A 24,326-nucleotide genomic window follows, 5' to 3' on the forward strand; every position below is an offset into this window, starting at 1 on the left:
TTTTACACTAAACAACGTATCAACTCATGTTAATAAGAAAACCTGCTCACCCAAAATTTTTAGTCAAGATCTAGTCTAGTAACATTTGCTTGTGCCGTTTTTATAATTTTACAGCTATTTGACATGGTTTGTTAGTACAATTAATCTAACAATGACTCTGTTATTGGTTAATGTTTTCTGCTTATAAACTATATGCTTACTTGATATTTAGACTGTAGATCTTTGTACTCTTCACTGGTTAAATCTTCCTTTTGAAGCTCTGTCATTAAATCTTGGATAGTGGCAACATTTGCAGCAAATTCATCAAGTCTGAAAAGATATGGTTTCAGATTAAAATTCATAATGTAACAATTGATGTTTGAATTGAGTTAGGATATTATCTGTTGAGAGCCAATATCTACTTTTGATTGTAGTCTTTCCATCGCTCTGGAAGCTGCTTCAGATCCAAACAAATGTTGTCCATGCTGGACAATAGTTTCTCCCAACGAGCCCGGTGATCCTCATAACGGTCTTCCAGACTGTGATCCTTTGGCTCTAGTTGGTTAACATTTTCTGCAAGCTTTTGCATTGTCTCAAGACACTTGATGCAGGTTGGTCGAAATGGACCTTCATTGAATAATTGCTGTTAAAAAAACACAAAATCATGAAATGAACTAATTGAATCGGCGTATGATTACTGTTTCATTTTCTACATGATAATTCCTTTAAAGCCGTAGAGTACATAAGAAAAAAGTGTTGCTTAGCTACCCATAAAATAATAAGTTTTCAGACATACTTTATGCTTTTTTAAAGTTTCTTTCACATTTTGTTTTCGCTGAAGCTGTTGCTTTTCTTGTTGTAATGTCTTCTCTGCTTCCTCTACGCTTGAGACAAACTTTTCTTCTGGCAAAAGGAACTCCAACTTGAGAAGACACAGTGGAGCTTCCACATGTATTGCCTGGTGAAAGAAAATATAAAAGAAATATGCTATTACTGGTCTTCCAAAAAGTGAAGTATCATATCTAATACTGGCTTGTAATAATGTCATAGTACACTCTTTTGTTGATAAATTATTGATTTGTTTTAAATTATTGACCTTGCAAATTATGTAAATTTCAAAATATTGTACATCCTTTTCTTTCCTTTTGTTGGTCTTTCAGTAATAAACAAGATATCTGAGAGCCAGTGCTCACTAGTGATACCCCCGCCCTGATGTTAATACAAAATATGCAAAGTCAATATTTAACAGGAAGTTGACATCAAATTTGTTTAAAAATAAATCTAACCATATGGCACGCCTTAACAAAAGAGTGTGTTGAAATTTTATGCATCTGTGATTGATGGATGCTGAGAAATCTTATTTAATTTGTTAAAAAATTTAGGCTAAAAATAAACAAAGTTGTCATTTAACAGGAAGTTGACATCTGATTTGTTAAAAAAAATGAATCCCACCATATGGCATACACAAAAAGTGTATTAAAATTTCAAATATCTCTGAGTAATAGTTGCTGAAAAATCTGTGACGAACATTTGTTGGAAAGTCAAAGCTTAAAATAAACAATACAGGAAGTTGATATCTGATTAGTAAAAAATATGAATCGCAACATATGGAATACCGGTACCTAAACAAAGAGTGTGTAAAAATTTGAAGCATCTACGCTTAATAGTTGCTGAGAAATGTTGACGAAAATTTGTAACAGACTAACACACACACAGAAACACAATGATAAAACAGCATAACAGCCACTCCTTCGGAGCAGTGGTATAAATAGTGTACCTTCCATCTGGTTTTAATGTCATCCATGCTTTTCTGAAGTTCAGCCTGATCTGGTTTTTCTAGTACATCTAAAATGTCTTGACCAGCCCTCAAAAAGTCTTCCAAAATCTTATTGTTTTGTTTTCCAAAAAAGGCCTTATGTCGTTTGATTGATGCTTCAGGATCATCTGTCTTCTCCTGTAGTATGGCTGTAGCCTGCTGTAACCAGTTCTCTACACCATTCTCTTTCTGTTGATGAATCTTCCATAACCTACAGAGATTCTCCAGCCTTTTCTCCCAGTCCTTGGCACAAACAATACTCTCCTACAATAAAAAGCAGTTTGTTGACGTACATAAAATAAGAAAATGGCTGCTGCAAAGCACATCATCATATAATTTCTGTGATCAACATACATTAAGAAATGGGTTTCAGTCTGAATATTCTACAATGGAGGTGCCCAGCACTTTAATTTTAGATGAATAAATATATTGTTAACTAGAGACACTGTGAGCAAGCTAACAATTGATTCCCCCTCTAAGAAAATATAGGATATCTGTGAGCCATTTTGCTCTGAGACATTAATTTTTCACATCAAGACAATTTTCATGATGTCTTTGAAAAATTATGACGTCACTGGGGTGAAAACCTTTCACATACTTATTTTCAATTTGATTTCAACTATCTTAAGCCTTATTTTTAAAGCTCTCCCTAGAACTTTGATTAGAGGGGCAAGGAATGAATAATACCGCGTCTAGTTCTTTAGATAACCTGATACATTACTCCCTATACATAAAAGAGCCGATTCATCACAGTTTTATATCTTAAGAACTTGAGATTCAAATGTACCTCCACAAAATGTTCTCTTTAAAGATTCAGTATACTTCTACAGAAAGTAAAAAAAAAGTTGTTGAGATGTGAAAAAGTAACACACACTGAACATACCTGAAATCTTTGATTGACTGCTGACATGGGATCATCCACAGGACTAAAATCTACATTTTTCAGTTTTGGTTTTGTACTGGTAACTTTTTGATGAACTTTGTTTTTACTCTCAACAATTGACTTTTGGTATGTTGTTTCTTGAAAAAATGCCTAAAAGAAAGTGTTTGAAAATGAGCTTTATACTCTCTTCATATTCAATGGATTAATATCTAATTATAAACTTCTATAAACTATTTTGTTAACATAATCTTTAACATAGAACAAAAGTACTCGGTATATCAATAAGTATACATACTTTATGTTTTTCTAGTCTCTCTTCGGCCCGAGACTGAGAACCTTCCATTTTGTTGGCACTGAGAACAGTATCTCCTTTGTCTAACCAGATACCGAGATCAGAGATGCCCGTTTCTAGAGATTCTACATTAGGAAGCATAGCTTTGAGGTATTTGATTCGTTCTGGAATTTCTTTTCGTAAACGCACGATGACCTCTTTTTGAACATTCAGAGTCTGCAACATTTCACTGACAACATCTGGACTGCTGTCCTTAACTAGGGACTGAGCGGTTTTTGTGGTTGATTTGAAGTCGTTTTCCATCTCTGGAATTTGACTACTGCACATCTGTTAGAAATGTAGAGGATAGCAAAATTACAAAAATTTGAAAAAATGAAAGTCATATAAACCAGCGCAGTCAAGATCAGTCCTTTAATAATTAGTCTTCTACAACTTACGAACTCACAAGCATCAATTATAAAAGATCATTGATTGAAATGATTATCAATATTGATATAATTTTTGATGTTAATTTCTATAAACATATTGTATTGATATGGTCATTGGCCATGAATTTACGTATCCTTGAAACTGTGATTTTCACTATATCCACGAAATTGATACTCTTGAGTATTAATGAAACCACAGTATTTATCGTTGATGATTATATTGATTATCTGTTATTTTTCTTTTGTTTTCACGTAATGCTTCACTTGTACAAGATGTCACTAGACTTCTTCTTTGGATTCATAGTCACAGACAAGGCTTTAATAGTAAATTATAAGGAAAACGTGAGCTGCTTACTAGTATACTCATCAACTCCTCCGTTAAACTTCTATGTGACACATGTATTGTTTCAATTACTGTAAACATACTACATTTAGCTGTGTATTCTATTTAGCGCTTTTGGCGGGATGAGGCTTACGCTAAATCAAGTATATAGCTAAATGTCATGCATAAGAATAGTCATATTTTGGAATACGCTAGTTCAAATCAACCCCAACTTGTTCAAAAACTAATTTCCGCCAAATATCTTACACGCCAAATATAATACGTTTTTCAGTAGGTAAGTCTGAACAACTGGTAATACTTACAGTTAGATCCTGTAGATGGTCCTTCAGGTTGGCATGAATACATGGCACCGGTTGCATCATTAATTCTTCTGCATTTTTTAACCACTCCGATATTCGATTAACTCCTTCAGCATATTCTTGTTTACCTTTCCCAATTATTTCTACTCGTTTAAATTCCTCGAAACTTTCTGTAACAGTTTTGAACTCTGCGTTGAGTGAAGCCAATGTCTGGCGGATTTCGTCAGCTATCTGTTCACTACAGACCTCCATAAGAAAGTTTCCTGAATCATTGACCTGTCTTAATTTTTCTTCATTTTCTGGAGTTTCACTGAAATGTTGCTGTTTTTCCTCTACTGATCTTGACATGACAGATTCTCCTTCATTAATAAAATGAGTCAATGTTTCAATTCCATTGTTGTATAATTTCCAATTTTCCAATCCTTTCTCCAAGTTTGGAAGCACATTTTTGATGTCTTCTGAAACTTTTTTCCATTGGGTATTTTCTTCTTCAATAAATTTCTTCACTTCCTGTTCTCGTTCTTTTCCTATAACAAAAATTTCATAAGAGGCAATAAGAAAAAAGTTTGAAATATTTTGTTCTATTCATGCGTATACATGTTTTTGAATATTAAAAGAAAGTTTTTTCCACTATTAGACCATGCATGCATGAAAAAAATCCTTTTTCTAAGGAAAGGCAATTAACTTTTGCATCGGCACTAAAAAGGGTTGAAAATATATAGGGAGGTACAGAAGGATACCAAGAATATATGATATCCAATTCACAAGATTAAGGCAAATCTTAATTTTAAATGACATTTTCAGTCAATAACATGTAGTAAAGGCATGTCTTGTTTTTCAAGACAGCTTATGAGTAAAAAAATTTTACTAAATATTTACTGACCAGCTGATTTCTTCCACACATCTGCTTTCTTAGACAAGTCTGTGGAGAGAGAGTTATAGGTGTGGAACAATTGCTTAGTATTAACAAAGTCATTGTAGTCTTCCAACATTAGCTCCACGTCTTCTTGCTGTCCAAGTTTTTCTGTCCAAACCTGTAATTTAGACTCAGCCGACTCTCGCAATGCTTGCACCTTCTGTTGATATTCTTCAAACGCTAAACGTTTTTCCCGCCGAGGATATTCTTTCAATAAAGCTGTCAAACGATTGGCAAGACTGTCCATTTGAGGTTGAATCAGGAATTCTCCTTCATATTTACCAGCTCTCTTGACTTCATAAAAGAATGTTTTCCATGATTCTGCATCTTTGAAATATTCCTGTAAAAAAGGCAAACTCAAAATTATTCCTTGATAATAAAGTAGCCTTATCTCATAAAATGTCCTAATATGGATCCGATACATTAATTGAAGTTTTTTTTGAAAAATTAATTAATTATTCCGATGGTCACATACGGCAGATTCCTGCAGCAGCTTGGCAAGCTTCTGTGCAAGATCATTTCTGTCCTGAACATCTTCCGGCTGTTGTTCCAAAACTTCCTCTCCTTGATTTAACCAATCTCCAAACTTTCCAAGTTTTCCAGGAAGACTAGCATCCAACTTCCACAACCACATTCTCGTACGCCGAGCTGCGCTGCGCCATTTTGTGTTAAGTTCTGTCCACATGGGTTCAGTGATTTTTAATGCCTTCTTAGCCAAACATTTCTCTTCTAATTTTTTATACACAGCTTCTCTTCTGTCAAGTTCAGCTTTAAAGGCCAGATAGTCCTGTAAATTAAATATCAATCAAAATGAATCAAAGTATAAAAAAAAATGTTAATACCGGTTAATGCATGAGATTTTATAGATATGAAAATTTATTATTCAAAACAATGTTAGCATCATCAGAGATACTTGGGAAATATTCATGTAAAATAAAAGATAAGTGTTTAAATTATCTCACTTTGATATCTTTGATATCTAATAGACTTAATTTGGCATAGACTAGTTGTGCAAGCTGATTTATGCTCTTTGAATGTTTTGCACTGAATGAGTTAAGTTCTTGATTTATGAGTGGGATTCTAAACATCAACATCAGCATAATCATGTGCATTTGGATTGAAATTAGGAAGAAAAATTATTTTTATTGTTTTAGGGTTTTTTCTGTTGCATTGTAATGCATATATCTACAAAAAATTTCACAATATTTATAATGGTAATTTTTACAATTCTATCTTAGTATGTAAATATAATTTTGTAGGGTACTGTATATACATGTGAATAGTTGGACTGAATTTTTACAAAACCAAAGAAGTATGCCAAGTTTGATGATATTCAATATTCAGTTTGTACTGTACCATGTACTCTTGCTGGCGGTCAGTGACGGGCTGGTCCACTATCTGCAGCACCTCCTCTGCCTCGGCACTCAGCCAGGTCATCAGGTCGGTGTATTCGTTCATCTCCTGGGTGGCTGGGTCCTTACTCCGTCGTCCAAGCTAAACACCATCAAAAGTCAAAACAATCCACTTATTCCAGTGTATCATTAAATTTATTAACACAGAATGTATAGTACATGTACATTCTACAGTAACTCTTAAAGTCACAGTTTTCTAATTTTTCACTGAAAAACAAACGCTTTCTTACGGTGTTCTTATGTAAACTAATAAAAGTAGGAAAAACATGACTAAATTATCCTTTTTGTGATTGGAAGACATAAAATCTACTTACAGCGGGGTCCTCTCCAGCCTCTGGATAGGCCTTCAGGAACTGAGCTACATAGGTCATGATGGATTTCTCATCAGGTTTTTCCACATCAACATCTGCAGAGAAACACCCAAGAGAACACTTATTAGTCATGTCTATACATTGTATAATTACTTCATGCAGATTTTCAACATTCAGCATTCTGATGATTTTAGTTGTATGTGCAGAGGATTTGAAATGTTTTTAACTTTTCCATTATGTTGGTAGCATTTTATTTTGAGATACTTTTTTCACTTTTTTAAGTCAACATGGTCTAATCACTGAACAAGTAAATCAAAGAGAAATGAAGAAATAAATACTTTCTTGGTGGTTCATGTAGGCTATGTACATATTGTGATCTTCGCAGAAGAAAAATAACATAATATATTACATTATAATAACACCGTTTTTTTCAGTGCTTGATTCTTATATGAACCACATACAAAGGATTTTATGGTTGAAGTGATTTTGTATGAATTAGACAAGCTGTTAGTAAATTATTGAGACATTTACTCTTATTCCCTTTGGGATAACGGTAAACCCTTGAATGTTCACCAAAAAGTAAAGTTAGTAAACCTGGATAGAGTTTATCAATGTTAAAGCTTTCTAGGCCATGGCATTATGGGATCACTCCTGCTGACAAACTTGCCTTCGTCAACCCGGAGCAACCACAAACTTATGATATCACAACATCATTTTAACTCTTCTCATTGCTCCTATCTTAAACACCTTATGTTTGGAAAAGAGGAAAGACAATTAAAATCAGACCAAGCCTGAAGAAGAGATCAGATTTAAGTTAAGTTGTAGAAAATATGATGCCTACCTTCAGGGTCTAGAAGTCGAGCAATGCCTAAGTGATCTTCAGCAGTGGAAAAGGCTTGTTCCAGATTGGCTCTAGCTGACTGGTTTCTAACATTCTCAAAGTCAATCAAATCAGGCCGGATAGTGTGAACAATGGCATTAAAAGCTAAGCCATCACGCCAACTTTTACCAAAGTCTGATATCTTTATTCCATATTTCCTGATAATCAAAAGTAAAAACCAAATGCATCAATGACCAAATGATCATCAAAAGATTCATCCAATAAAATAGCTTTGCTAATCACTAAATGATCATTTTAAGCATTTCAATTATCAATGATGGAGTTTTTGTATACTTTGTAATTGCATTTCCTGTCCATGCTAGCAGGGCTTTCTTGGCGTTCATGCGGAATTTTTCTAAAGCAGACAAAGGTTTGTCTGGATCATGTTCTTGTTGTGCAAAAGTGTCCTCAATCTACAAAACAAAATCAATATCCAGTAGTAATAACCTCGCTCTGATGTGAATATACAAAATTAGCAAAGCTGAAATTTAACAGGAAGTTGATATCTGATTGCTACAAAAACAGATCCCAATATATGGCATATTTATATTTTCAAAAACTTAACAAAATTTTAAAAAGCCACCTAAAAATTCTATTTTATCCAATTCACTCGTTTTTACGTCACCGTGTCTCCTTAAGATTGTGATAGAAAAGGTGAAAACCATGAACGTTAAACCTATGGTAATGATGTTCACCAATTGAATCATAACCATTGATAACCTAGTAAATTACATTATTTTTATAAAATATTTGATGTAGGAGAGAGAAAACACAAATAATCTTCAATACCCTGGTACTTACTTGGAAGTATAAGATAATGGTCCAAATCAAGCCAAGGACAATAGATGGCTTTCCATCAGCAATGTCCGAGACATTGATGTTCACTAGTTTTATCTACAAAATATAAATAATGAAACCATATGCTTGCAAAAGAAGAATCTTAAATAATCCTGTCCATAATCTAAGATTGTTTACATATATATATAATCACCTTTTTCATTTCCAGAAATTTTAAAGCAGTTGATATATTGCTCACATGGTGGACACGTTTTAATTTTCCTCGTTCCATTTGCTGCAAAAATAAATTTCAAAAATTGAAAATTTCTGCAAGTGTAAGGGAGACAACAACAGCTTTGCCCTTTCTGTCTAATTCCTACTATAGTCAAGTGTTCACTTTCTGTTCCTCAGAGCAGAGAGAGCTATGGTCCTTTGGCTATATAGCCAGAATACCATCATGTTTTCTTCATACTGGGCAATATTTAAACAAGGCAGAGTTTAAAGTTATATCCCATGTGAGCCCCTTAAATTTGTTCTTTAAATCAAATTACATTATAATTTTTATCACTGTCCCAAATAAGAATTTCAGATAAAAGATGTTTATTAAAACAGGTGGAAGGGAGTTCACCCCTTTATTCAACTTCCTCGTTTTATGCTTAAAACAATCTGTTCATTGATCATGTCTAAGCTTTACTAACAATCTGCATTGGTTTAAAAATGTATACAAAAAAAACCAAAAGACAAAATAGCTAGTGTATGAATCTATTTGCATATTTTAAAGCAAACTTGTCAGATCCAAAGTATCTACCTGATGGTTAACTCGCCCTACACTTAGCTTTTCACCGTTCCGTTAATTAGTCAACCTGCATTCTGGATTACCCTGTTCTGGAAAGGTTTTTCCATCAAAACTAAAATCTCTTTAAATTATTCCATTTCATTTATCCTTTAAATTATTCCATTTCATTTAGTATTAACCATCAACCCTTGTTCTTAGTTACCCGTTCTGGTAAGTTCTATCCCATTTCCCCACTAGAGGTTGTTCTATCCTTCAAAACCATTCAAGAAATGAATTGGCTCATTTTAATTATTCAACGTTTGTCAAATCTTAACTTTTAAAACAGTTAAAATTCAATTATAGTTCACACAGGCAGTTACTCTGGGGCAGGCATTTTGTAGATTAAGTAAAAAGATATAGATGAGTCTGGCAGACTGGACAAATTCATATTGGTGAACCCCAATTGATTAGTTAAATATACAAACTGTATATTAATATATGTATATTCATATATTTACATTTTCCAGTGTCTTTCCCTGTGATAACACTACGTATCGATTTTTTACTATATAACCCATAATACAAATGACGCCAAATTGAGGCGCCAGCCGGGTTTGCTTATTTATAATTAAATATTTAATAGTACGATGGCTTAAAATTATATAAATATAAGTAATAAGGAATCATTCTTTGAATATTATGAGGTGATAATTTCGGTCGGGGCGTGATCAAATCTATCATAAAGCCCTTCGGGCTTTATTGGATTTGATCACGCCCCTACCAAAATTATCACCTCATAATACTCAAAATATGATTCCTTATTCCTTATATAAAGACAACAAGACCATACCAATGTCTTTGATCTTAAACAGTTCAAAGGGCATTAGAGACTGAATAGACTAGTTAAACTTTCAAGATGTTTAAGCAGTTTTCAACTACCGGTATAGTTCAAATATCAAATGTCACACTTTCAAATGTTAAACAGATTGACAAAAGGACAGACAGATGAAAAATAGTATGCTCCTAATCCTCGATTTTCAGAATTATTATAAAATGTGAATACCGTACTCTTTTAAGTCTAAAAGAGGCAGTGAGAAATTATTTTATACACGTAAAGTATGATCTCTAGACATTTAATCTTTGTAAAACTAAATGTGCTTTCAGTTTCAAGTTTCTATCTCCAGGTTTTCCAAGAGAAGAAATATCTTTAACAGTTGTTCGTAATTGTTGATCGTAGTTTCCTACCATTTTAAGTGTTAGATTTTTGGCAGCAATTTAAATATAAGACATGTCTGGACAGAATGAACATTTGAGGGTAGGTTTAATATGTACACTGGGATTTAAAGAAGTAGACTTGAAGAAAATGGGACAATCAATAAATCACAGAATTTCTCAATAATCAAGGTATTACATAGACAGAATGCTCATTTGTTTAAATAAAAGATCACTCCTACATGTACTTCAAACTACCTCTCCTTTGCCTATTGGTAAAATATTCTTACAAACATGAAATACCCGATAAGGTAGCAAATAGACAAGATGGGAGATTTGATTTAACATGGAACTGAACAATATATCATTGTTCAGCACAACTTAAAATTGGCACATTCAGAACTCATGCAAGCTAAGTGGCATATTCCCTTTTGTGTATATGCATGATGACATAAGTAATTTGTTGTTGGACCTACAATTTTTATTTCATTGTCTAAGGGTCTATTGGACGCAAAGATACATACCAACTTTTCTCCGGACAATGCCTCTAGAAGGGACAGAAGGTATACTCCATCTTTAATGTCTTCAAACAAATTCTCCACTTTCATGTTTTTCTATTAGAAAAAAATCAGATACAATGAGCTTTTAAACTCTTCTCCACCGTTCCTTTTGAATGCAGAAAATTTGTAAATGAAATTTATATAGTACAGAGCAGTTTTGAATTATCAGAACAATTAACACGTTATCAGAAAAATTGAAGGGATTCTCGCATTCTCTTAAAATGGAAAATATGAAATTATATATGAAATAATAATATAAACTTGTGAATATTATCATATTTAAGATGTATGATGTTATATGCTCTCTCTCCTCCCCACTCTCTATCTTTCTCTCTCTATCTCTCTCTCTCTCTCTCTCAAATATACATTCATATTAACAAGATAACAAGACACTGACACACAATATGATAGGTAAGGTGTTTGTTATGATTGACCTGAGCAGTAAATATGACAGTTTTATATGTTGGTCTGTCACCTTTCAACTAGCTAATACAACCACTACAACAGCCTTCACAGTTACCTGCTTCAGGTAGGTATTCATCCAGTTGGTAAATGTTTTCTTCTGAACTCTTTCTTGCTCATCTGTGAAATAATTTATTAATGAATCAATTTTATGGTTGAAAAGAAACACAGAATAAGAGCTGGCTGAAATCAATGTGTGATAATTATGGTACCCAATTATTATGCCTACAGAACTGGCAAGCCAATGTTGGGGGATAATGAATGACAGACATCCCCCCCCCCCCCCCAGAAAAAAAAAAACTACAACAGTGTACTCTATAATAACAGAATCTTAATCAGTTTCAGGAAACACATTATCTCTGATTCCAATAAGAGTTGAGTACATACAAGAAAGACTTTTTTAAAAATGAATTGAATTATTGAATGTTTTTTGTTTGGCTTCCATTTAAACGAATTAACTTTGCAGGCAAGATGGAACATGATAAGAATCAATCTTTAAATTGCCCTAAACTATAAGCAAACACATTGGAATGTTAATATGGACAGAGACCTTCATTCACTTTAAAGTTCTCCACTATTTTCAGCTATCTGGAGAGGTTCCAATAAAGACACTATCCACACACGATATATGCAGGCCTGACCCAAACCCAATACAGAATTATATACGTCCACAATGTAAACACCATTACATACCTGGATACTCCAGAAATGTACCAGTATTGTGTTTTGTTTATTGTATTTGAAGCTGCATGCCCCTCAAATGTTGCTTGAAATGCATGATTATGGCATTAGTAGTTTTGAGAAAATTGCAGGAATCTACTACTGTTTGAGAAACTTCAGCTCTGCATTCTTACATATATTTTTAACAAAAACGTCATATGCAATAATTGGTTAGAAAATTATAGAAAAACCATTTACTGGTATCGGACTTTTTTATGTAAACCTAAAGCTATAACCTGAGGACAACATTACCTTTGAGTGAGAGCACTCGCTGTGCAAACACTTGAGTTTGATACGTCAAATTCATGCTTTGTTTCTCCATTGTTATTATTCTTTTTTCACAGTCACTGTGCCAGTATATGCTTCTTCATCAATATTCAATACCTCTGATCAATTTTTCCATAAATATCCAAACCGAAAAACATAAGTCCCAAATAAATGCTATCCCAAGCCCCTCAGTACACAGATAGGAGTTCCCCCGACCTCCTATAAGTTCCCGTGGGGCTGGGTTTGAGGAGAGTTGCTGCTCAGTACTTGTGCTGTCTTTATCCTCGAGCGGACCAGAACAACATGATCTACACACAGCTTGTTGTAGGCTGTTAAAGGTCTCCAAAATCAATACATCTACCTGTGGCATGTATTATCATTCCCGCCATTCATAGTTGGCTGCCCTCATACGGATCTAATAAACCTTCGTTCATATATTCCAATATCAACAAAGACAAATGCTATTTTCCTTTCAGCTTGAGTTAGATTGCTATTCATGCAATGCCCGATGGTCAAATCCAGGATTCAATCCGGACATAACCTAGCTGACCCCATAGTAAAAACTGGTATCTAAACTAAGTGTGCTTTGCTCAGTGTCAAAAAAATCAGCACCTTGTTATTTTATTTTCCACTTGTTTTCCTTGAACAACAATATATAGGCATGTATGTCCACCCACCTCAAGTCAAGTCACCTTCATCAGGTTAATACACATCACTTTTAATGATTCAAAATTTGCTGTATGTACATAATTTTCAAATAACTATTCATAAAATGTTATAGAGATCGATCCACAACAACATCAAACTATATGTTTGATAAACCATAGAAAAAAAACTAACTAGTCCTGTTGTCCATATAAATTTACAATAACTCTGATCAACACAACCCTCCAAACAAATCATTGAAGACAAAGACGATCCTAAAGTTGTGGTCATCAGATCTGGGCATCTTGCATGTAGATGCTGGCTATGTAAAATAGCACCTCAAGATCATTTTGTGTACATTGACAATTTGACAACGAAATGACCAGTAAATCTTTAGAAAGTACATCATTCAATTTATTCTCAGGTATTTAATACAGTAGAAACAATTTAAGAGGTCCAAAGGACTTGAAAGTCACCTGAGTACCACAGCCCTTAAACTGACATGTCAGTGTCTCATGTTTGCATTTTAAAGTAAAGTCTAGTGTAGAGCATGCACCTGTGTATAATACGCACCCCCAAAGTTGGCTGTGAATTGCTGAAAAACCACTGTTCCTAGGTATAATACACACTCAAAAAAGGAAGAAATTTTTCAATCGAGATTTTTTAAGACTCATCGATGTGCATTCGTTAATTATTTATTCAAAGCGCTTAAAAGTAATAACATTCGTGGATCTAAACCAAATTCTACTACAGTTATTGCCGAGATCAAAGAGATGCCGCGGACATTATTCTCCAATATACCACGAACGTCATCAGTAAATTATCAGATCAGAAATACCATTTTCTCGCACTGATCATGGAAGTACAACTTCAAACCGTAAAAAGTTTTAAAACCATGTCAATTTCACGTGTTAGTTCCAGTCAAAACAATGTGTATTGCCTAAATTTTTTATTTTTAAGAGATCAATGCGGCTGTTCCTAGGACCTCCCCAGCACATTTTCACTGCATGTTTTTACATAAAATACATGTATATAAACTGTAGTAGTAATAAACGTGTTAAATATTAGGAATATAACTCAAAGATATTTTATAAATAAGTGAAGAGTATTAAAAATCCAAAGAAAAATTCTGTCGTCTGCATGTGATTCCTTTGATCGATACACGTACATGTAAACATTACTAACAAAACTGTTGGATGTCCTAAAATATCCTTGCAATATATTTTGCTTAGTTATTCGATATCTATAAAAACCTAAAGATTCAAGCAATTTTTTTCACCAGAAGGAAAATATCTCAAGATTTTCCCTTTAAGCATGTCTGGTTTCATTAATACAATGAAATGAAAAGTCTCTGTGGATTTTGTATTGAAAGCAATATAAAAGGACCTGGATGATAACTTGTGCAGGGTGTTCTTAGTGACTTCAGAAATAAGATGCAAGATTTTTGCATTAAAAATTGCTATAAGATATTTTAATTTGTTCCAGTCAATTTTTCCTGCTGAAAAAGAGATGATGTTTGAATGAAAAAATCTTAGATTTCTTGCCTTAGATAGATGGACACAGAAGCTTAAGCAGACTACGGTATGTGCAGTACCAAAATACTTGTTGAGATCAAAGGCATATGTTAGTGGACCCTGAGATTTACATCACATGTATACCGATTATAAAACAATTGATCATGCACTGTTACAATTTCATTAAAAAAAAACAACTTTAAGTTGTTTTTAGCATTCTATTTACTTCCAATTTTTTGAATAGCTAGGATATATCTATCAGTATTTTTTAGGAATTCTTTAGAATGAAGGTATCATATATAATTTAAATTCAAAAAATGATACATCAAAGCCTTTTATATGCAATTTAAAATTATCCATTTCAGATTTAAAACAGACTTTGTAATCACAAACCATACCATGATAGTTTTCATATTCATCTAAATCCGATAATTTGAAATAGCGTCCCTTTTTGCAAATGATTTCCACCATTGCCTGTCTACATCTAAATAGAGCTACATGGATATGTTCCTGTGGTTTTCATCTTATTCCTCTCATTGCAACAAATTTTCTTAAGATCCAATTTTGTCTATTTACTTGGTGTCTTCATTTTATGGCGTACGTCTTTCACCCAAGTCGTTATTGCATTCTGGCCATATACTGGCCAACTAATTATCTGATGTCATTACTGGCCAGGAAATGAGGACCTGCAAAGTAATTGTCACTTATCTCCATGCAATTCACCCGGAATCGAATACCTGACATTCAGAAAAATACATGGCATTTTATAGTTGAGGGTTCTCCATTTTAACTCGATTCTATGCAGAGGGTTCCTGATCACCACAGTTTATTCCTTCTGATGTAACCAACCCAGCCAACACTCCGTGGTGGCTTTCAGAAGTCACAAAACTTTACTATTCTTTACCCTGATGTCAGATTAAACATTGCATTAAACGTCAACGAAAATCCTCTCACTCCACAGGTAGGTAATTTTAATTGGATTAACCTAGCACGGAGTTTTATCAAATATTATGTACAAGTTTCTATACCATATAATTGTGCTTGGACTGGAAAAAATCAAAACACTACTTGTACAGCATGTAAATACAAATGCCCTTATTTTTCGTGTTGTCAAACAAACATAAAATTGAACCAACTTAGAGCCACCTTGATGAATATTTGTCATGCCATGGAATAAATAAGTCGATCTCTAGGTATGAAGAGCGTAAACATTTTATTGATTACATTTACTTGAAGTACCCAGCATTAACAACTGATAATTCGGGGCTATACTTAAAATGACCTTACAGTAACCGTGATTAGACATATATTGTTTTGGTGGGGGTTTTTTTTCTGCTCATCGTTTTGATTGCTGGGCATCGAGATTTTTAACTAACGTGAGATGAAATTCACCTTGGTGACAGGATATATGACCAGAATGAACTGATTTAGATGTTCTGAAATCAATAAGGAAACCCAATTCAGGTGAACAACTTGGATGCTTGCCAACTTATCAATAAATAAACGAAAGTGAAAAATCTCCTCAAGCTGGAATTTTCTTTCATTATGTTGTAGAGGAAACATGAAGAAACATGTAGAAGATACAAATTAGTGTATCTATATTGTGTGATTTTACATTAATTCATTTGCTTCAACTACAAGTTGAAATAATGATTATATCATTTATATGCCAAGGCTTAAACTCTTTTTTTATCATTTATAATCAATTCAGCCAACAGGTTGTTTATACCAGCTATGCAAATATATGAAGACAACCACTAACTTTTGTTGCATTGATCTTACAGATAAATAACAATTAGTATTCCCCGTCAGTATCTTTCAAATTCATGAACATTACAAACCCAAGAATGGTGAGCATTAAATTGTATCTTGAATGTTTGTAACGTGACTGCTGGAATGAAAATTTTGTTTACCTAATCCTTAGGCCATGCAAAGTTATTTCTTGTTTAACATCCTGATGCAGATTGGTTTTGAAGCATGAAAATTCAAAAATAAAACACATACCTGCCAAAACAAAATGTACATACTGGTACATCGTACTAGGATTGTTTTACAATCGGTGCCACAGATTCCGATTTTCAATTTATTTTGTTATCTCAAGAAGAAAATACTCAAATAATATTGATAGTAAATTTCATTTATGTACCTAATAATATTTCTATCAAGAAGATCTTAAACATATAAATTACAACAAACTTTGAACCCCTTGTGTGGCCCAAAAATTTTCCAGCGGCCACAGACTACGGTAACCAATTATGAATCGACGATATGTCAAGATGCTGGCACATAAGTAATAACATATATCATAACATTGGAGTTTTTGAAAATAATTTAAAACTTTTTCCAATGTAAAATTGGACCCCCAAAGGTAAGATTTTAAAAATATTTTTCCGTATAAATACCTATGTAAAACTTTGACACCCCCAAACCCCCTTGTGGCTCCACCCTACCCACAAAGATCGTGATTTTGACACCTTTAACTCTAGACTATCTGAGGTTGCTTTCACTAGTTACAGCTTTTCTAGTTGATTGGTTTTGAGAAGAAGAATTTTTACAGATTTTTCTCTAGATATATTCTAATGTAAAATTTTGCCTCTTCCCTCCAATGTGGACCCAATTACCTACCTCCGACAATCATGATATTGACAAACTTGAAAGTACACTATATAAGGTTGCTTTTCAAAAGATACAACTTTATTGGCCGATTATTTTGGAGAAGAATATTTTTACAGATTTCCTATATAATTCATGTGTAAAAATTTGACCCCAATTGTGGCCCCATCCTAGCCCCAGCGGATTATGATTTGAACAAATTTGACAAACCTAGCTACCTGAGGATGCTTCCACACAATAACCTGAGTTTTTTGGGGCCAAATGGTTTTTAAGAAGAAGATATTCAAAGATTTTGCTCTATATATTCCTATGTAAATATTCTATCATTCTTTATTTCTTATTCCCAAGATGTAAGGGGATTATAGTTTGCTCATAAGCATTTGCTTATATACTACCATATGTACTATTTGTGTTTTGCATATCTATCATGTCTTTAGTTTGTCAGTTGTTGATCCTAAGAGCCAACATTTATTTGTTAATTGTAGCAATAAAATATATTCAGATTTACACATTATGTTTTTAATTGGTATAAACCAACAAATATTAACTCCATTAAGTAGTTTCACTTCGTTTATTCTTTTTTTCCTAATTATCCCCCTTTTGAAATGGACCTGGCCCTTCAGTGAACAAACTCGAAAGCCCTTCATCCAAGGATGCTCTGTACAAAGTTTAGTTAAAATTGGCCCAAAAGTTCTGAAGAAGAAGTCAAAAATCAAACCGAAAATCTAAAAACATCGAATGACTTCATATTCCTATTATTTTATCAGTGCATCAATCCCACTTTAACTATTTTTAGACAGCAATCGCAATCGCATGACACTCAAATCAATGTCCAAAACAACTCGTTTTTTTTACATGTGTAATTCTGGGTGAGTTTTAATGACTTGTAAACTAATACATGATGACTTATAAGGTGTGAAACCTTCCATATGATAAAATATTGTCTATTTGTTCTTAAATTCATTGTTGTCATACTCAAAAAGTAAAACATCTTTTATGAGTCACTATGTCACTTCATTTTACTGTTTGTTAGGTAAAAATATATCACTGTTGTTGTTTAAATCATGATATTTATTCAGTTTTGTTTCATGTTTTGTTCAAGTAAGGTTCTGTACAACTTGATTTTTCTTCAAATTGCTACTTTTTAGCTATACATTTTGAAAAATTCCAATGTAAAAATGTATTTGGTATTTATTCTTATAGTCATATCAAAATTGTACAAAATTACACTAAGATTCATCATTTAATTACTTATGCAAGTGAATTAATTCTGTCATATTTAACTTTCCCGACAACTTTACACTTGCCCTGGGCAATGCCTGCCTGTGGCCCCATTATTTGTCCTGAATCAAACACTACACCATGATGCTGGCTTAGATATTCTTCAGATTGCTGCAATGACTTTCATGTACTTCTTAAATTGAGAAGATTTTTCACATTACTTCTCATTCTAGCATCTATCCTGTAGTCCACCTATTGGCCCAAATTCACAGTTTGAGCAAAAAGCTTTCTAATACAAATAATATGTTTTACGGTGCAACCGTTGGGGCGAGCACAGCATGTGATCAAACAATGAATTATAGTAAATTAATAAAATAAAATTAACAACGTGAAATTTGAATGCCAAAAAATAAAACATACCTATTTTTCAGTAAATTTTCATTATTCATAGTTTATAAGATTTGTTATAATTTATTTATTTAAATGTAGAACAGTAGTTTAATCTCAGATACAATGTTGTTAAATAATAAAGATTTTAATATATAAATACTCATTGCACTGCATCTCCTCTTTTAAAGTGATTGTGATTATGATTGATTGATTGATTTCCCCCTTTTTTTTGCAGTAGACATTTTTTCTTAAACTTAAATATAAAATTTGACTCATCATAGAGCTCCCCCCATGCTGAATTTTTTTTTTCATTTTTGTCAATTTATACATAGAAAATCGACTTACCATGGATTAGCCCCTCCACTTAAAAAAAAATAATTAATGTTTAATTTTATTTTTAATTTACGCTTAAAAATATTTGCTAATCATGTTAAAAGAACATGGTGTTTCCCCCCCCCCCCCCTCATGTAATAAATGGAAGTGAAAATAAAGAAACCATTGAACTGCTAAAGAGTTGAAGGATTAGAATTTTCATGATTTATTTTTCTTTTTGCTTGCAAAGATTTTTTGGATGAGGCTGCCATCCACCCACCCACCCCTTTAAAAAAAAGGCGCTGCTACGTATAACGTTACGTTTCAGGAAATTACCGTAATTATAGTGAATAAAATATTTGTGAGCATTCATCCAAATTAGTGCAATTTACAACTGTTTCCTGTATCTGAAGAAATGTCCTTATTCGTCAGCTGTTCTTTATCTTAGCCTTTGCAAGATTTTGAGAGGATTTTGGTCATTTCAGCAGATTTACAATAACTTCAATTAGAGTAATTTCCCCTTATCAGTGCTTATTGTGACGTCAAAGCTGACGTTGGTTAAGTGTCGTCTTGCTCTTTAAAACTCCCCTGAGATATAAAAGTATGCGAAGTATACTGTTTTATTTACTTAAAAAGCATGATGTTCTTAAAATTACACATCTTATAAGCTTTTCAAAGGTTTTACTTTGATTCTCGGGAGAACGTGATGTTGGAACGTGAGGTTGGAAACCATTGGTACTATGAATTGTGGGTCAAAATTTACTGACTCCGAAAAAATATATCGGATCAATGTGTAAATGTTTGTGACGTCACACGATTATTTTTGATTGAAAGTGTACTGAGGTGAACTTTAGAGGTAACATTGACTGTATGTCGCTTACATCGTTATTGTTTTTACTGTCTAAATTTGTCTTGCTGATTCTCGTGAGAGTGTGAAGTGATAAAAATTGCCATGATTACAGGGAACTACTGGGACGATTAAAACGATGCATTACTGGTCCGATTTACTGACGCCAAAAAAATCCGTTGAATGAATGTGCAACTAGTCCGAATTTTCTATTCACACACGCCTTGCCGGTAGAGCTCGCTTCGCGCCGGCGCTGCGCGCCGGCGAGCTGCGCTCGCTATTATAGCATTGGATAATTATTTTTTGAAAGATACAGTCTCATAACTGCAGCGGTGTGTGCACACAAATTGAGTAACGCACGTTAGCTTGATTTCGCTTGTGCCATTACAGTTTTCAGCGTTCAACGTTTGTGACTTCATAATAAAACTCTTATTTTAACCTTTGAGTACCCTCAGTCCCTGTGTGCATTACAGTGTTATAACTGGGGTAGCTTACAACATACTTTACAAGCTAAAAAGATGTGGAATGTAAACATTGGCTTTTGGGGATATGGTTTTTGGAATATTGTTTTGATTAGAAAAATCTGAAACTTTCCCTCTTTTTTATTAATATAAATATTACTTCCCCTTTCATTATGACATGGACCTTCATTGGAACAATCTTGAATACTTTTGATTCAAGAAGTCAAATTCAGTTGAAACTGGTCCAGGGTGAAAAAGAATATACCGCGACTCTGTGACAAGTTAACTTTGCGGACATCAACCACAACAGATCAGAAAAAGTCTCTTAACATCAGGTGAACTAAAACAACTTTAAAATAGAAACTGATTAATTAAATATTTTAATTGCTTGAAAAAACTCATCAGATTTTTTTTCTGTTGGACAATTATATCTCCATACTAAATATACTAAAAAAATAATCATCTAGCATTCCGAAGGATTCCAAGTACCAGGTATTCTTTTCAATTCTGTCTGCTCAATGTACATACACATTCAAAATGTAAATGTGCAAGATATTCTTATCAAATTTGGCATTCATCCAGTGTTGGGTTGGCTGGTTGTTGCAATTCAAAAAAAAAAGATTGGAGTTTAAATCCTTACTAGGTATGGTAAGCATTTAGAATCTAGTGCAGATATATGGATGAGAATTTCAATAGCCAAACTGAGCCTCATGAACTGATGAAAGTGACATAGACTGTTATAAAATTTCATTCTTATTCACACTTCAACATCAACTTAAATCTTCTTCCAACACTCAAAAATTTGAGGTTAGTTGTGTATTGAAACATGTACCGGGTAACTAAAAATTCCTAAATATGAAAAATTTTAGACTTGACTATTGATAATCACACTATTTGCTACTATATCCTACTACAGTGCATGTGATCTTTCTTTAAACCCTGTTAAGTAATCAGTAGTAATAATTATTATATAATAATATTAATATATATAACATGTGGTAATCATTCTTACTTGCAAGCTGCTGTATCTGCATTTGGATGCCCTTTCCTGAGCCTTGTCTCTTCTCACCCACTGCAGCGGCAGCCCGAGGGCTCTCCACACGAGGAGACATGGGCGGGGTGAACGTTCCGGACCCAGTCAGGGAAGACAGGGAACCAGTTGATCTCCGCGTCTCCATGGCTGCCTTTCTCCACACGTACACTGGATGGAATTGTCACTTTATTTCACACCATTATATTCACCTACAATGCAAACCATTTGTAAAAACATCAGCACAGAATTTTTTTGCCTAAGCCCTTTATGCAGATTGTATCTATGTTAATAAATAATGGACTGCTTGTTTGAATGCTTCGATCATTCTATGTGCATGCATGCAATATTTTGATATCTTATATCTCCGGCACACTCCAACACAAAAAAATGAAGTGTGTAAAAATTAAATCCTGGACATTCCTATCCATTCAAAACATTCAGTCATTATTATAAAATTCTTGTGTAATTTGACAGAAGAGAGTGCTTAAATAAGATAATCAGCTTATAGGTCCTAAGTCTGCATGTATACAACCACAGTGCATGATTGTATTCATATAATCACCATGAACATACATTGATTTAAACTATGTGTATAGGATAGTACATGTATAAAGATACTTCCTTATTTCACTAAAACAATCAAATCGTTTTCATATTTACGGTACTCGCATTGCATTTGCCAAAATGACTTGTCAAAGTTGACTGTAAAAATCAAGTACCTGGCACAATTTAATGGGTCATTTAATTGTGCTTGGAACTTGATTTTTTTTAAATGTTTGTTTATTATCAAACTAAGTTTTAGGAAAAATTCAAAACATTTAAGCAGTATCTGCCTTACCATTAAATTGAACACTCATATGGTAAACATCTTCTAAATCCCCGACTTGCACAGGTTACCGTTTTCTATATTGGTTCAATTAAACTACTCGTAACACTTCATTTGTATACAACACAAGGAGTAGCTGTGCATGTCCAGGCTTGCTCACTGTTCACTGCCAACAAGCATTCCTATACATATATATGCCCACGGGTTTAAATGAAATGCCAAAAGTATTTATCAATTTGAAAGGGAGAGTGGTGTGATAAAACTGCACCGAAATATTCGCTTTTCGTCAGTACCAATTGCTTTTTCCTTTTTTTACAGAAACAAATGTATGATGTATTGGAATAGTTCATCTGAACAAATTAAATCAACCATGAAAAACAACTTTCATGACAGGTTATTAAGAAAGAAAGAAAGAAGACAGAATTGAAAGCTATCCGTCAATTGACACTGGGAATGAGCTCCATTTACTGAGATTTTGTCTATCCTACTTTGGAATTTTTCCAGATGGTTAAATTTGAATAGTCAAGCTTTAAGCAGAATGAAAAGCTAAAATATACGTAAGCATGCATAAACAAGTTTTCATCATTAAAACTACTGAGTTGTCCTATCAATAATGCATCTGTTCGTGTTTTGCAAAGAACAATATTTATTGTGTATTAGCTGTACTCCTGCTGATTTTGAACACAGTAAATTATAGGAAGGTAGTAGTATCAAATTACAGTTAGCTTAACACAAAAATAATCAATCAAATTAAAGGTATGCACTTATTATAATTAATCTTTATCTAAAAACATCAACTCACTGGTAAATTGATAAATTACATACCAATATAATGATACAAATATAGATCTATTTAGTGCAATATACAGATTCTGTAGCAAGGTAACGTTAATTCAGTTCCATCCATTTTATCATACTTATTATAACCAAGCAACTGTTACAGCTACATGAATTAAATTAATAAATATTGTTACTGAGAAAAGGAAATGATTACCAATATTTTTTCATTATCTAAATTGAATAAGTAACTAGATAGTAACGTTAGGGTACAGTATGGCTGAGTATTCAGAATTTCCTCGGATTCAAGAATGAACACGTTTGACATATTACCGCTGCATAATCACGATTTATGCACGTAACAAAATACACAAACTATTCAAATTACAGGGTAAATTTTGAAAAAGAACAATGATAACTGCCTCCGTTGTTGTATATGATACATATCACAATTATCCCATTCGTTTTAAAATAACCAGCAACGATGATGCTTTCAAATCTTTGTAAGAAGTGGTCATTGTTAATGTCACATTGGCCTGTCTACATAACCTATGCATTAACAACTTACACTTTAAATAAACACATTCTTACGATCCATCCATCCATCTTTGTTATGATAGACCTACCGTGTTCTATATATTGGCAACTCCCAAATCAACTTTCTTCTCCCGCTTAAGCATCTAATTAGCGCTCAAAACTCAGTCTAATATCCAAGACCGATAACTCTGTTTGTTGTGATGAAGGGCGGATCTACTTGTACTTGTATGGGGGGGGGGGGGGGGGGATGAAAGAAGTATAATTCCAGGGCAAGTTACCAACTATTCTAATTGAAGTCTCTTCATGCTCTTTAAAAAATCCGAACTTATAAGCAGTATGGAATAAGATATGAATTGGTCAGATCTAAACCTACAAAGTCTCAAAAGGTTTACACATACTCAATAATTTTTAAGCAGCACCAATCAGAGCAAATTTAGGGTCTGAAATTTTCAATTATGCCAACAAAATACACAGGTACGCAGCATCGGGGATTGGGGGGGGGGGGGGGGTGGCTGAGTGCCCCCCCCCCCCCCACTTTTTCTCACAGCAAGCTTTTTTTCTTTATATGCATATAAAAAGGTAAATTAAGCAGTTGAGATGGAGCCCCCACTCCAACACTTTTTTGGGAGCATGTAAAAAAAAGATGAGTTTTTTTTTTTGATTTTTTTTTTAATTTTGTTTGTCAAGATTAGTTTGAATGAGCCCCCCCCCCCCTTCAAAAACGATGCTACTTGTCTGATACATAATACATGTAATGATAGGTAAATTAAAATTCTACAGAGAAAGGTTAAAGTGCAAAAGAGATACAGATATCACAT

At 33.5% G+C, this 24,326-nt stretch overlaps 1 protein-coding gene across 2 annotated transcripts in view; it reads right to left on the reverse strand.

Moving 5' to 3' along the window:
• Positions 1-21,513, reverse strand: part of LOC105329309 (muscle-specific protein 300 kDa) — an 85,710-nt gene extending 64,197 nt beyond the window's left edge. For both annotated transcript variants that reach the window (XM_066088856.1, XM_066088857.1), the window contains exons 1-18: positions 21,348-21,513; positions 11,404-11,465; positions 10,848-10,937; positions 8,551-8,631; positions 8,361-8,453; positions 7,854-7,972; positions 7,521-7,717; positions 6,683-6,774; positions 6,313-6,450; positions 5,432-5,743; positions 4,924-5,296; positions 4,044-4,567; positions 2,974-3,297; positions 2,679-2,828; positions 1,757-2,059; positions 776-937; positions 402-622; positions 201-309 (exon numbers count right to left, since the gene is read on the reverse strand). In XM_066088856.1, coding sequence (XP_065944928.1) covers positions 201-309; positions 402-622; positions 776-937; positions 1,757-2,059; positions 2,679-2,828; positions 2,974-3,297; positions 4,044-4,567; positions 4,924-5,296; positions 5,432-5,743; positions 6,313-6,450; positions 6,683-6,774; positions 7,521-7,717; positions 7,854-7,972; positions 8,361-8,453; positions 8,551-8,631; positions 10,848-10,937; positions 11,404-11,465; positions 21,348-21,513 — 3,516 coding nt within the window. The remainder of the gene's footprint in view (positions 1-200; positions 310-401; positions 623-775; positions 938-1,756; positions 2,060-2,678; positions 2,829-2,973; positions 3,298-4,043; positions 4,568-4,923; positions 5,297-5,431; positions 5,744-6,312; positions 6,451-6,682; positions 6,775-7,520; positions 7,718-7,853; positions 7,973-8,360; positions 8,454-8,550; positions 8,632-10,847; positions 10,938-11,403; positions 11,466-21,347) is intronic.
• Between the last annotated feature and the right edge of the window lie 2,813 nt (positions 21,514-24,326).

This window comes from Magallana gigas, chromosome 6 (genome assembly GCF_963853765.1).
Source record: "Magallana gigas chromosome 6, xbMagGiga1.1, whole genome shotgun sequence".
Classification (NCBI taxonomy): Eukaryota; Metazoa; Mollusca; class Bivalvia; order Ostreida; family Ostreidae; genus Magallana; species Magallana gigas.